The 15,529-nt window shown below is 38.7% G+C and overlaps 1 protein-coding gene across 6 annotated transcripts in view; it reads right to left on the bottom strand.

Annotated features, from left to right (window-relative positions):
• Window positions 1-89: 89 nt before the first annotated feature.
• LOC121314945 (regulator of G-protein signaling 22) overlaps window positions 90-15,529 on the bottom strand; it is a 43,658-nt gene continuing 28,218 nt past the window's right edge. For 2 of the 6 annotated variants that reach the window (XM_041248734.1, XM_041248739.1), the window contains 10 exons: window positions 13,892-14,054; window positions 13,405-13,563; window positions 12,904-12,972; window positions 9,591-9,752; window positions 8,627-8,806; window positions 8,147-8,305; window positions 7,239-7,373; window positions 6,801-6,912; window positions 3,796-3,868; window positions 90-431 (listed from right to left, as the gene is read on the bottom strand). In XM_041248734.1, coding sequence (XP_041104668.1) covers window positions 422-431; window positions 3,796-3,868; window positions 6,801-6,912; window positions 7,239-7,373; window positions 8,147-8,305; window positions 8,627-8,806; window positions 9,591-9,752; window positions 12,904-12,972; window positions 13,405-13,563; window positions 13,892-14,054 — 1,222 coding nt within the window. In that variant the 3' untranslated portion in view covers window positions 90-421. Of the gene's footprint in view, window positions 432-3,795; window positions 3,869-5,659; window positions 6,143-6,800; window positions 6,913-7,238; window positions 7,374-8,146; window positions 8,306-8,626; window positions 8,807-9,590; window positions 9,753-12,903; window positions 12,973-13,404; window positions 13,564-13,891; window positions 14,055-15,529 lie in introns of those variants that run through there. The other 4 variants (XM_041248735.1, XM_041248737.1, XM_041248738.1 and 1 more) reach the window with 4 other exon arrangements.

The following is a 15,529-nucleotide window of genomic DNA, read 5'->3' as shown; positions in this document are numbered from 1 at the left end:
GCTAGTTAGACCGATGTTGTTTTGAAGTTTGAAAGTTGCACATTCATTTATGTACTTAAGATTGTTCTAAGAACACTGAGATGTTGTGACTTTGGCAATACGACATGCCATGCCAATAAAGACCATCTGATTTTGACTGCCAAAAAAATACATAATTTCAGAAATAACCACCTCGATAAGCCACCTTGTTGTCCATTCCCTTCTATACACTTTTTCTCCTGTTTACAATTAGTTTCTTCTTTTGCAAGCATGTTGGTTTTATATACTGAATCAATTCATGAAGAACACAGTTTTCTTAAAGATTTATGATTCCACAAATCACATAAGTAACAAAGGGACAGGAGTTTGTTGTTACAAGTACATGGCAATTGAATATTTTTTCTTCCTGGAATACTGAAGATGCTTCATCCATCACTGGTTTTCAGGAACTGCTGGTACAAAACAAAACTCTGTTAGTGTCAAACAGATGTGTCGGTGTGTGACTTCCTGTGAATGTACAGCTCTGCCGATGGCTTTGCATCATCCTATAGAATTAACAAGTGTCGCTTTGTAGTTTTCCGATATAAAACTGATGAAAAATGTGACATTTGGAAATCTAACATGAAATACTGTACTGCTGTTGTGGCTGCCGGTAGACTTTTGTGATACCTTTTTTGGTAGTTTCTTTCAGTGCGTGATGTTAAATAAAATATCAAAATGATGCTCATACAGTTTTTGTCTCAACCCTAAAATTCTTGGTTGATGCTAAACTTTTGGCCATGGCTGTAATGAATGTAATACCCTAGAATGAAAAAGAAAAAACAACTGCAGCAGTCTTACACACATTCCATTAGTATGTGTTTATTATATTAGAATAATTAGCATGTATTTATTATATTATAATGTCAGGGGTCAAGACTGAGGACAACATGGCCAGGTAAGCATATACTAATGGTGGATCACTGTTAAACTGGGCTGAGCTACAATAGTTTCTGTCAATTTATCTATACAACATAATATTTTAAATAATATAAACATCCTGTGATATACTATATATATATATATATATATATATATATATATATATATATATATATATATATACATATACACACATACATATAGCCTGAGAGTCAAGTAGTGTGTTGTATAACAAAACCACAAGATGGCAGTATAATCTTAAATATTACTTACACTTTCCAATATACAAAGAATGAATGTGTCCCAAGGAAGGTTCCCTTACAGAATGTTTAGGCAATATAGGGCTCATGCTAATTTATTATAGAACCAAGTATACTACATGAAACTTGTTGTATTACTATATCATATGTATAAACTTTGTTTAAATGTGTTAACAGTGGTAAATACAATATTTAACCCTGTTTGAGAAAGTTTCAGATAAAAAGGGTACATGTCTCATCAGTGAAACACATTTTACAACTTAGATGGATTCAGTCCCTAAACAGCACTTGTTTCTGTATCAGCACATTAAGCTTATGTAGCGTTTTTTCCAGCAACAAAATTATCTGTTCCTGAACGAGGCAGATCATGTGACTTCTGAGGGAATATAACATCTGAACTGCTTGTACATCTTTGCAGGTTTGGTTTCAGATTGCTATTATGGGTTTTGTTTATCTGAAAAGTATCCCTATTCAAACAGTTGGTTTTAACATAAACAAAGCGCAAATGACTAATTGTCTCCCTGTATGTCACATCAAATGGTACTGAGTTCATTACATTACAATGTGACTGTCACTGCATTCCAGTCAGCCCACTTCTGTGTCACCTGAGCCGCCCGCTCCCTAAGAAAGAATGCGAGGACTGTCACAATGATTCCCACAGCCAATCAAAAAAAAGAAAATGGGAGTGACGGCGCTTTGAGAATTTTGCATCGTTAATGATACTTGTTTGTTTATTTATTTATGTATGTATGTATGTATGTATGTTTTTTTTTTTATATAATTGCACAACTGGAATGAAACAGACCAATGACAAGCAAGGTGAAACACCCGTGACACACGCCTCAAAACATGTCACGCCTGAAAACAAGTTAATCATGGAAGAAGAAAAGTTCATTTATGAGGTGCAGCAGTATCCATTATTATATGATTGCAAACTGAACAACTACAGAGACATTACAGAAGAAAGACAATGCCTTAGTGGCTTGCGGGTGGTGCATTTAGCAGCACCGAGACATTTTCTTTCCAATTAAAGTTTATTATTAAGAAGCAAAAATAAACCGGTCCATACATGCAGTCTACATATTCAGCACTTTTGCTGGCTTTTAAAAAATGACTCAAAAAGGCACTGCATTCACACAGCTTGAACATGTGACCTCATTTTAAGCTATGGCTTTTTTTTAATTTGTTTATTTTCATGATAAATAACGTTTTGTTCACTAAATTGCTCTGTGGCACAAATCCATGACAAGAAGAAGGTCTTTACATACGCATAAAATGAAGTTTTGTGGTGATTCATCAAACAAAACATTAATTAAGGTCCTACTACTCTATACATTGTAAAAGAAAGCCAGCCCAACATTACCAAGCTCATACAGTACAAAGTTTTGAGGATTATGAGCTATATTTATAAAGCATTTTCTGTCAAGTTCACCGGACTGTTTTAAAAGGAAAAAACAAATAAAAGTAAATAATAGTACAAGTGGTGACCTGCGCATAATAACATGGATTATAATAATAATAATAATAATAATAAATAAATAATAATAAAGAAGAAGATGGTGATTATGTAGTGCATAATAATAATAATAATAATAATAATAATAATAATGTTGCACTTTAAAATACTTAAAGTTAATAAACAAGAAGGAATTTGAGAAGAAATACAGTTGAGATTGCAGTAAGCTGTTTAACAATAAAATCATTTTGTTGAAAATATCAGTTTAACTATACTACTATTGTCCAGGTGTCTTCTGACAGCTGGAGATGTACCGGGCTGTTGGATATATAGGGAACTTTAGTCAATAACCTTTTATCAAAACAAGACCTATTTTGTAATGGGACAGCCCATCTCTATTATGTCCAATAGGAATGCATGGGCAGGGTCATGTATTTATTTCCAGTCTTTTGATTCGTTTCCAAGTCGCGTCTGGTGTGGATTGACATTCGGTGACTTAATTCGCGTTGCTCTGTCCAGTATGGATGCAGCCTTATTTGCATGCTGCAAAAGCACCACTGGCCATCTGTTTTGCATTATTATGAGATATGCACATACTTCAGCAGTTCATTACGCTATTAATGTATTCTTAAAATGTCAACTTTCTGTATTATAAATGAGATGTACTTTTACAACATCAAAACATACCTCAAAATAATGCAAAATTCGGCAAGACACCGTGCTTAATCTCATTTTAGAGGTTTTTTGAGTTAGCATGCACACGCAGAGCAGCTGACGGTTTAATTACTTCCGGATTGGCTAAATTCTGTGGTAGTGAAGTATAGAAATGTTTTGGTTTTGAGGTGGCTGATGATGGAATAGTAAAACAATATAACAAGACGTTGTTTTTCTAAATGGAGATTGTGAAGCAAAGCACCACTAATTTATTGCTTTTCATTTGAAAATATCTGTTAACATCTATATATGTTTGATACTGCAATTGTGTTATTATATTTCTGGGTTTTGGAAGTCTTCTGTTGATATCGAAATACATGCATGATATCGATATACAATTATCATATCATTGCCCACCCCTGGTAAAAAGTCCTTTTTAAAATCAGTGACATGTTTTTGTAGCTCCTGTCAGCACCACACAAAGACTATCAAAGGGAACAGACCCAAGAAACAAACTTGACTTACATTTTCTGTGAAAAAATAGAGTGCAATGTCCTTTTTGTGCCGGCCGACTTAGTGCTGCGAATGGAGGAGGTCTCTGAATTAAAAGGTAAAATACAAACATTAAGATGACTTATCACATCTGCAACTCAGTTTTGTTGGGATTCCAAATCATGCTATGCTCAGATAACAAGACACATCACAAATGGCCCAATGACAGCATAAAACAGCAGCCTGTTGCAGAGTGGACTGACATAAAAAAGGAACAAAATACTTGTCATGTAATAGCTGTCACTAGAGGATGCATTAGGTGTACCGGTACTTGGAAACTACTGTCTTCCTCACTAGTAAAAAGATCTCTACTTCACCTTGGATTATATCCACCCAGAACACTGCTATCCCCTTATATACCCAATGCACCCTGCTGCATGTAATTCCATCAGGATGAACTGATCCCGTAATTCTTTTACAGTATGACATGTTTTAGATACATATTAAAGGAGGTGATGTAATTATAGGCACAGTGCAAATAATTGTGGATGCAAAATTCAAATTGCATTGCGGACAGGCAATTATTTTGCACTGTGCCATATGTAAGCTTAAGAGCAATGCAAATTACTCAACATGCACAATTATGATAACGAGGGATTCAATGAGCACATTGGTCTATTTACTGGACGCACTTGCAGAGTTAGGAGTACAGAGAGCAGTAGTCCCTGTATGACATTTGTGGAGCACGAAAATACAAAGCAAAAATAAAATATGTCAGAGCAAGGGCAGCAAAGTCCTCTGACACAAGGGGGGAAAAAATATAAAATAGTTGTTTGGAAAAGCCTCAGCCAACATCAGTTACGCTAGTATCCTTTTTTTTTGTGGCCTGTAAAGTCAGACTCTACGGCTGCTAAACACAATTTAAGGCAGCATACAGGGGTTTTGCACCTGCAAATTACTTTGTGTGTATCCTTGCATCATCCCCTAAGTGCTCCATTAGTGTAACTGTTTAGAACAACTGTCAGACAATGAGAGGGTGTGGCAGAGCAAAGCTCTGCCCTTTAAATTGGCAGGGATGGGGTTAACTTCCCCTACCTGCCTGGGTTTATTATGTTCAGGTGGCTGGGGTTGATTAGGTTGATTAACGATCAATCAGCGCCCAGCCACCTGATATAAAAGGAGGCCTCTGCTTCTCATTTGGAGAGAGGGAGCTGAGGAAGCAGGTTGGTTTTTTTTTTTTATAGTTATTTTTTTGAACTGCAGTCTGTCTCTGGGCCTCTTTCCACTCGCCAGCCTGCCACATTTGGTGTCAGAAGTGGGATAGCGCCACCTAGAGGCTCAGAGCAGTATTTTTGTTTTGTTTTGTGGCAGGCTGGCGAGTGGAAAGAGGCCCAGAGACAGACTGCAGTTCAAAAAAATAACTATTTTATTATAAATAAACACAAAAATGAAAGGGCACAAGGGCCAAAACAAAGCAATTTAAACACAAAGAAAGACAAAAAGCAAAACTTACAAAAATAACAATTTCCAGGCTGGGCAATGCCTTCACTGGATTCAAACTTTCCAAACAACCAAAAAAAAAAAACAACCTGCTTCCTCAGCTCCCTCTCTCCAAATGAGAAGCAGAGGCCTCCCTTTATATCAGGTGGCTGGGCGCTGATTGATTGTTAATCAACCTAATCAACTAATCAACCCCAGCCACCTGAACATAATAAACCCAGGCAGGTAGGGGAAGTTAACCCCATCCCTGCCAATTTAAAGGGCAGAGCTTTGCTCTGCCACAGAGGGCTATCTGTGACTTAGAACTTGTATAATACACGATAAAATACAGAGTCAAGGCTTTCAGCAAATACAATGTAACGCTAACTCATATCACATCAGTTTGTTAAATGCTATTTATAAGTGGTGTTTAAAAAAGAAACAGCAACAGTGGGGTAAAGAGGAGTGTCATAATGGTGACCTCCTAAACTTTGGAGGGAGGAAAAAAAGTTCCAATAAAAAGACATTTCATGTTTATTTTATTAAGAGTACAATATAAAATTACAGCCAATTTATAGCACCACATTCAGACTAATGGAAGCTGCTATTTATGGTCTGGCGCTAAATCCTGTTTTTTTGTAACACAAGGTTTGGTAAATGCAAGCAGTGTTAGTTTTACACAGCAATCCCACCCCAAGGGAAAACTAATGCTTTGCCATAAAGCGATCAGTATTGAGTGGGTCGATGAAGCCAAAAAATCTAAATGACAAAGTTCTCATTTCTAAAAAAACAACAGCAGTGCACATAGGCATTGTCCAGTGCCAGCCCAGGGAACCAACAAGGACAAAGCTGCTGCAGTTTCAGATCCTGCTCATTGTGTTCTTTTCACTGGAATTACTGCCTGTTAAATCAAAGGATTGACAACATTACTGTTTTTGTCTGTCTGGAAAGCCAGCACTTTGGAGGGCTGACGTTTTTATAGCCCTGCTGCCTTAATGTTCGTTTTTTTAAGTAGCCCTGCTGTGGCGCTTAACGTTTATTCTCACATCTGGGCACTATCAGAGAAAAACAGACGGCCAGCACAGACAGGGCCCCTACAGCTCCAGTTTTAACCAGTTGCTTAGGTTGTTCGTGCTTGTGGAACCAATGCAATTTAAATTTATATATATATATATATATATATATATATATATATATATATATATATATATATATATTAGGGATGAGACGAATACAGCAGTTCTGAATAATGTTCCTTTAAGGTTTTACTAAACCGACACATTTCAATTGAAAGCCGGTTACATTTTTAAATGTAGAAAGAATTGAGACATTAAACTTGTTTTATTTATTGGTACCCCCATTGCCACTGCAGTCAACAGAGTCTCAGTAGAACTACAGCTTGCGTGGTGTGCAGGGTGAGTCACAGTCAGGGGAGAGCAGGGGTCAAGGCTAACTTATTTTAGTTGTGGAATGCTATACATACTGTATATGAGTTGAAATGCTTAATAATACATAACTAAAATTAACTCCTTTGATACAATAATGCAACACATTTGTACCTGGATCTGATAGAGAAGACATCAGGGTTCTTCCCTCAAGATCATTTTGCATCTCCAGCAGCGCTCTCTCCTGCTCCAGAGCTTCCATGTATTTGGAATAGGACCAGGAGACCTGTGGAGCAAAAGAAGACAACAGCCACCTCACTCCAGTGTGCCTTTACGTGGAGGAGAGGGGAAGGGGTAGATGTATTGTACACATCGCTTTTTCAGATTATAAAAGTCTTCTTAGGGGGTTGATTTCCAGGTTTTTTTTTTTTTGTCTTCAAGATTGACTGTTAGTCCTGCTAGACTATGCAGAATTTTAGGTGAAGGATAATGAATAAATCAAATCAAATCAACACAGTCCCAGCTAAAAACCCCCCCAACAGATTCTGTACATGATTATCAGATTCTGTTTGTTTCAGATGCATCCAGTGTCATGGTTGCACTGTTGCTTACTTGCTGGCTGCGACTCTGTGGACCCCTGGCCTCCCTCGTGGAGGAGACGCCAGCTTGGCTGCCACTGTAGGCGCTCTCGTTGTCTCCAAAAAAATTATCGGAAAAACTCATCTTTCTCTTGGCTTCTTCCTGCTCCTGGATATCACACAAAACTGTTAATCACTTTTAACTGTGTACAGCTATGGCCACAGGGTGTGCATCACCCTACATAATTAACACATTTTGCTTCATAAAGCCGAACGAAACGTGATCAATAACGTTACGTTAACATATTGAATTACATACTATATATATATATATATATATATATATATATATATATATATATATATACATACACTTCAAAAAAAGAAAAGCATAGCAGATATTTTTCTCCACTCACTTAAATTGCAACAAAAATCAAAGAATTGTATTTTATTTAAATACGTTTTACTGACACAGTGTCACATTGTCAGTATCGAAAACGCATGACGTACGTCAAAACACGTGCAACATGCTGAGATGTGGCTATAAAAGTGGACGGTTCTCAGCTTGCATGTCTTATTGGTGTTTGCTGTAGACCCATTTGAAGTTATGCCTAGACTTACCGAGGCTCAACGGAATACTGTGTCATACTGTTCTTTTTATGAAGAGTATATCTTCGATATCATTTTGTAGTTTCTTTGATTACACGATGTTAAATAAAAGATCCAAATTATGTTTTCATATATATATATATATATATATATATATATATATATAATATATATATATATATATATATATATAATTTGATGATGCTTTTGGCCATAGCTGTATTTTTAAAATAATTTGCTAGTAAAACACAGACCACACCATGCAGTACATTAACTATAAATACCAGAATTCATAACTAAGATCTACAGGAAAATGTGAGCTAGGCTTCTCACTTTTGCTCGTCTCTCCTCTTCTCTTATCTTCCTCTTCAGTTTTTCCAGTAGCTTTTCCTTCTTTCTCTCTAAAGCAGGCAACACCTTAGCATCTTCCAGATTGCTTCGGAAGGCACAGAAGTCCGGCCACAGTTTGAACAGGATTCCAAAGACAGTCATCTACAAAAGAGAGTTAGACTCCAACCTCAGTAAAAACAAGATCCCACAGCCATGGCGTGCACAAAATACAAATATGGTGTAAAATGATTTTTATAAGTAAGGTTTCAGTGACACTAGCAACACAACAACATACACTGATTAGTTTGTAAACATTCAATAGAAATTCTAAGATAAAACATCAAGATGACAGAAATTTTCTTCAATGTTTCTGTATTGGAAAGTAAATGACAGTAAAGGAGATAGTCTAGTATATTTAGACAGATAATCTATATATCACATCAAAGATGAAGGGGTTGACAGTATCTGCTATGACCCACCTACCTGTGCTTCTCGGAACACGTACGGGCCCAGCTCCCTCCTCTTCTCAATGATTTCCTCAGCCTGCTCTGGAGGAATGTCGATCTGCAGGACTGGAGGTATGCTGGAGTTAATGAAGCAGTTTATAATTGTGGAGACCTTGCTTTGAATGGTGGAGTCATCTGAGTGGGAATGGCACAGGTCCTGGAGATTGAAACAGAATGACAGCCAGTGTTTAAACAGAACATTACTAGAAGTGGTAATAGTAAAAGTAGGCCTATTTAAATTGAGGATCTGTATATGAGGAAAAACACTAGCTGTCAACTCACAGCTGGAAAAAAAATTGTATTTAACACTATCATTAGAGGGTGGTAACAGGAACAGACATGTAACTAATGTTACATTTAACAAACAGTTGCAAAAGTCTGTCAATTAAATAGTAGTAGTAGTAATGCCTTAACAAATATTTAACATGCAATTGACTTGCCTGTCCTTGTACATGTAACATATTAAGAATACAGATATCATATAAAACACCAATGGAGCAAAGAACTTTCATCCAACAAGAATTACTTTGTCTTCCAGAATTCCTGATTGTGGTCTTATAGCTCTACAAACAATGACAATAAGGCAGTATAACATGGATTTAAAACAGTTATTTAAAAGCATCAAGCTGTCCTTTAGTTAGGGTAAATGTCATTGACTCAAGTAGCAAGCCAAGCTTGAGAACAAAAATGTTCTGCCAAACTCACAATAGTCTTGCAATAGTAGCTCTTGTTTGGAGTTTGTTGGCATTATCCAGTCAGTAATATGGCACATTCTCTCTTTTCCGAGTCAAACACATAAAATAGATTAAAAGTTTTTACTACAGGGCCAGTTATTGAGGAAAATAGGTGATTGTGCTAGACAGCTGAATTGTAGTTAGTGGGTAAAAGTATCCCAAACTCCTGTTTGATCAAAAATCAGCTTCCAGCTTCAAGAGTCTTACCTTGTATTTCTGGACCTCTAGCCAGAAGAGTACCCCATTCTCCAGATAGTCCCCCTTCAGGGAAACAAAGCGCTGGAACTGACGACAGGTTAATGGATTCAAAAGTGCTTTCCGGAAGGCAATGATTTCTTTGGATGAGGAAACCCATTTGCTGTCAATGTACTGGAAAGAGATGTGTTATTTCAGCAGGTGTAAATTTGACCCATTTGGAAACTTGCTTCCCAATAGGGGTCTGGACCTTGGTTCTATCTGATTTCAGGCTTGTGAAAATGTATTGTGGTAAGTTTGTTGTTGGCTATGGATTTGAACCATTCAAAATTTGTGATCCATCTGATTTTAAAGACGGTTCTGGACCACCGTTATCAGTGCTCCCTTTTTGTGTAGTCTGTGTACACAACAGTTTTCAGCAACAGTCAGCTTACTGTCTGTTCTTGTTTTTTTCAAACTTTCACCATGCCTGGGTTTCACCTTTGTGCTGGTTGCTTATATCAAGCGCCATGGTGGTCTCCGGTATTCCCATCTCAATCGTGCTGCCCAGAAGCTTTCCCTATGAGCTCACGAACACCTGTTTTCAAGACCAGTTCTCCTGCCAGGGGTGAGGAACTGGGATGCAAACCTTCTCTCAAGAGGTGGCCCCCACATTTCGGTATGGAACTTCACCTGGAGGTTGTAAACCTCATCTGGGAGAAGTTCAGGTGCGCAGAGATACATCTTTGCAACCCAGGAGTCCACCGATTGTCCCCACTGGTATTCCCTAATGGAGAGCAGTCACCCTCTTGGCCTAGACGCACTGGCCCAACACTCTGCTCTATGCTTTTTCACCGTTGCCACAGCTTCCACTATGCTGAGAGAAGACCAGGCAAGACTGGGCTTGGGTGCTCTTAGTAGCTCCCAGTACGGCTACAAAAATGGGGTGTCTTCCAGAAGTGGTGTCAGTCGCACAGGACCCAACGACTTGCCCCACTGCAGATATACTGCAATTTTTTGCCTGTCAGCTATTTCAGCTTGCCGTATTTAAATTGACTCGGGTCTCCCGAGGAGTACACTTCCCAGTGGGGCAGTTTTTTTAATGGTTCTGAGAGGTTAAGACCCCGTAGAAAGGACCTTGTCCCTCGCTAGCAGCTCAATGTAGCGCTGGACGCACTTATAAGACCATCATTCAAGCCCCTTAATTCAGAAGAGTTGAAATTCCCGTTCTTAGAGACAGCTTTACTGCTTGCTATTACCTTCACCAAGTAGGGAGGTAAAATGCAAGCACTCACAAGTAAGGTTACTCTCCACACTAATCCTGCTTTTCTCCCTAAAACATTTCTGCTTTCCATATCAACCAGTCAGTGGAATGAAGGTAGAGAAAGATCCATATGCTCTGTCCAGTTAGGACACTGCCGTATTATGTTGATCACATCCAGAGTTGGCGGCAACCTGAACTATTGTTTATTTGATTTGGGTCTAAGCTCCATGGACAAGCCTTGTCTAAACAGAGGCTGTTGAGGCGGATTGCATACGATCTAGCCAACCGGCCCCCACCAGAGAAAGGTCACTGGTCCCTCCACAAGAGGCCTTATAACCCTCCTGGGCGTTATTCCAGTGCGTATCTGTCTCAGACATTTGCAACTGTGCTTTTACCAGGTTCTACTGACAATGACGTAGATCAGCAGAACCCTGGTTTTGGGACCAGAGTGTTAAAAACACATTTTTATTATGTTACACTTTAAATCCTTTTTGGACTTCTGGTGTTAAATGCTGAGGTTACTCAGTGTAATCTTGCAGCATATACACCTCACTGTACTGTGGACTATATGCCATGGACCCTTATCGGTCTTCGGCCAGAATGCTGAAGGTAATTTATCTTCCTTTTTAGCACATCTGCCAGTGCTGCAAGTCCTTCACTTGCGACGGCTTGGGTATTGTATCCCATTAGGTAATGGTTACTTTTTGTACTTGAAAGGGAACATGAGGTTATTACCATAACCCTGGTTTCCTGAAATAGAAATGTAACCATTACCCTTCAAGGTCGCTGCATTCACTCCAACTCAGCAGGCCCGAAGAGAAAATGGCGCCAAGCCTTATGGGTCACTTATATTTATACAGGGCTTTGAAAGGAGTAGCTTTGATAGAAGTGCTCAGGTAATTCAGGCTATAAGAGATACATCCCATTAGGTAATGGTTACATTTCTATTTCAGGGAACCAGGGTTATGATTAGGGCTTCTGATTTCTGATTTTCAGTTTAACCCTATAAAACATCCCCGATACAAAAAAAATTAAATCAGTGGATAGCCAATAAACGCCGGAAAACTGTAGAAATGGTAAATCAATTCACGTTGACTTTACTCTTTTCACATAACAAAAATAAAAATAAAACCTACTACAAAAATAATAATAAATACATTTCCCTGTGCTGCTGGGCAATGTCCCGCCTTCCTGACTTGTATCTATCATTGATTAGTTCTGATTACTTTAAACCCACCCCAACTACTGAGTGACAGCACATTCCTACATTTCTGTTGGGAACAAGATTACAATCAGGATGGATGCTTGTTAGCAGGATTTAAAGTTGTATTACAGTTAAGACACTGAGGATTTAAAACAGAATTGTGGCAAAATATACAAAAATGCCTGAAACACAAAAACCCCAGAAGAATGTGCCCGTGACCAGAGGAATTTCGTTGTGGAAGACAGCAAAGGAAAGAAGATACAACCTAAACAAGCAAGTATTGTCAAGTTACTACTGTACACATTTTGACAGAAAAAAAAACGCCCAAGCATTTTGAAAAGTAACTGACAACACTAATTTCATACAGTACATCAAAAATAAAAGACCCGAAAAAAAAGGATGTACATAAAACTCAAAAATAGCTCAAAATAAGCGCCGAAAAAAAAACAATTAATAAAATCTGCAAAAAACAGAAGCCCTAGTTATGATAAAGTTTTCTCAAAATAGATGCAATATAAAAATGGTCACATTAAAGAAGACACGGTGGGACTAAGTTAGCCTTCAATGCTCACCCATAAGTTTCCAAAAGGGAAGCCAAGTTAGTCCCAATTGTGTCTTGTTTAACAAGAGCATTTTTACATGAAATCTTTATAGAGACAACCCTTATTTGTAATGTGACCCTTTATATAGTGAAGTATATTATTGCAATCATATTAAAAACAAATATATGACATATACAAAACCAACAAAAACAAGACAATGCACAGCTCATCTGTCAAATCTATTTTAACTGGCAAATCAAAGTGTATGCCAACACATATACTACTTCTGTGATAACTCATTACATCAGACCCTTGAATGTTCCTGCAAGTACTCACCTTCCAAACCTCACGTTTCTTTCGGTTTGTGTGGAATATCTGATCCTCTGCAACATTCTTCATCTTCAACTAAAAAAAAAAACACAATCAGCCAGCTGGATGCCCTGATCACTAAATCCTTTAAACAAAGAGGGACTGTTTTACTCCACTTCCCTATTCTTTTGCCATGGTATACCACAGTACATTTGTATAAGATATTGTTCTGTATAAAACTTAACAGGGTGTAGTGAGAGGGGCTGCCGAGCTAGCTTAACTGTGTATGCACAATTCATACATCATTTTCTGTCTCAGCTGCATCTGCTTATAAGTTTTGTTAACTAGATTGGGGCTGGGCTAAGTTGGTCAGTTCAATCCAAATGATTTATTCAGCCAAGTTCTAAATCCATACAGTTTCTTGGTGTTAATTATTTAATTGTATCGATTAACATGGAATGGAATGGACCTCCATCCCTAGAATTGGGCATCTCTGAACAAGGCAATACTCTATAATATATGTTGTACCTGCATCTTCTGCCTTTCAGCAAATTCTGGGGTGGAGAGGAACAGCGGCAGCCATTTCCTTTCTATCCGGTTCCTCACATGCTTCTGCACCTCCACCAGCACTGGGGCTGAGAGACGATCGTGGAGAATCTTCCCCCACCCACCACCTAACCGCATCACCTTAGAACAGACAGAGGGGAAGATTCAAACATGAATGATACGAAGCAACCTTGACAATTTGAAACCTTCCACAGGAAAAAGGAAACAACCTTACCAGGACACAATTGTAAAAGAGGACTTGTCTCAATGGGGGTTTTCCTGACCTTATATATATATATATATATATATATATATATATATATATATATATATATATATATATATATATATATATATATCTATAACTAACTAAACTAACTGCCAACAAAAATAGATGAATAATGAAGTGATGTGTTTATGTTTGGGAGTTGGCGTATATTATTATACGAGATGAATTACGATGAGTTACCTGTTCCTGCTGATCTCTGGTTGCAGGACTGTTTGGCCCAAAGAAGTATTTCTTATTCAAATATTTGCTCTTGATGTCTCTAGACTTCTCCTCTCGCTTGTCTTTCTCTTTGTGAGGCGTTCGCCGGAACTGCTCGATATCCAACCAGCACATCAGGTCCATGCTGAAAAGATAGACACAATGTAACTACTGCACAATTATGTCATGGTCATTCTGCATGGTAACTGCCCATGCTTTGCCATGATTTCCATTACATGAGAGTAGATGTTGAACTTCATGCTGATTTGAACTCGGCTCTCGCCAAGATAAGCACCAACTAAGTCGTAGCTTTGCAGTAAACTAATGTGATCCATCTGCATCTCCATCCGTTTGTGTTGTTTTCCTTCTGTCTGGTGTTGATCGCTGAAGTGTAATGCTGGCTCCAGGGATCAGCTCATTTTGCCTCCCCAGCACATCAGCACACACAACGGCTGCGATGCTGGCTCCGGGGATCAACCCAGTGCGATCTACCCAGTGCATCAGCATGACAACCGTCTGGTTTGAGCTAAGTAGGGTACATCTCTGGGGTCTTCAAGTGGGAACCTTCCATCCTTGGTGTTTCGTTGACTAGCCCACAACACCTCAATAGGGCTCAACAGTGATTCTGGCATCCCAGCATCACCCCCCTCCATCCCCCACTCAGCTCAGCCCAGCTTACTTACCTGTACATCAGTGTTGCTTTCTTTCTATTGTGCTTGAGATCCCCATCCAGAATCTTTCCGTCTCAACCACAGCCAGTTGCTGCTCCTTTCTGCTGCTTCAGATAAGTTCTTCACTGTGCGACGCAACACTGAACCTGACGTCTCTGAGAAACCGGGTTGTACAGTGTGCCAAAAATCCTCGACAACCCACCTCCACTGGGTAAACTCGGACTCTCCATCCTCGCTGTTCCACTTCAGCAGCTGGTTGAGCATACCGAAGTTTCTTCCTCTCATACGCCTCATCTACAGCATCTTCCCATGGCACTGTTAACTCTACCGCATGAACAAGGTGTTTACTGTGTCCCACGTAGTTTCTCACAAGCTCTTGGCCATTTAACTCCAGGCTTGTGCCCGTTGAGGTTCTTTTCTCTCTTACACTGGTTTGTCTGACCGGGTTCGCAAGGATCATTAGGTTCATCACTAGTTGTATCCATGCAAGTCCTCCTCATGTCTATGACAGTGGTGCTGACAACCGTCTGGAATGAGCTAAGTAGGGTACATCTCTGGGGTCTTCAAGTGGGCACCATGTACTTATTAATATGCTTTACCAAGGTTAACCATGTTTTTTACAACACTTTGCCATCAGTGATTTACCATGCTTGTCAATGCTTTGTGATGTGTTCAATATGCTTTTATTTTAACTTTTTATTGTGGTATAACACAGTAAACTTGTATAAGGATAATGGCAGTATGCATTAGTTACAGTGGCTTTGAAGGGAGCAGTATCACAAAGAAATAACACAAATGAGGAAATGGAAATTCCAGTGATCAAGTGTTGTAATAGGAATATGCTATATGCTTTCCTGACATTACAGTCACAGGCCACTGTTCAACCATGAGGATCTTCAGTCCTGCACTTCACCAGCAGCTTTCTCTATGGGGTAGAGTAATATAATCT

This window comes from Polyodon spathula, chromosome 4 (genome assembly GCF_017654505.1).
Source record: "Polyodon spathula isolate WHYD16114869_AA chromosome 4, ASM1765450v1, whole genome shotgun sequence".
Taxonomy (NCBI): Eukaryota; Metazoa; Chordata; class Actinopteri; order Acipenseriformes; family Polyodontidae; genus Polyodon; species Polyodon spathula.
This window is presented reverse-complemented; position numbering and strand designations above follow the sequence as displayed.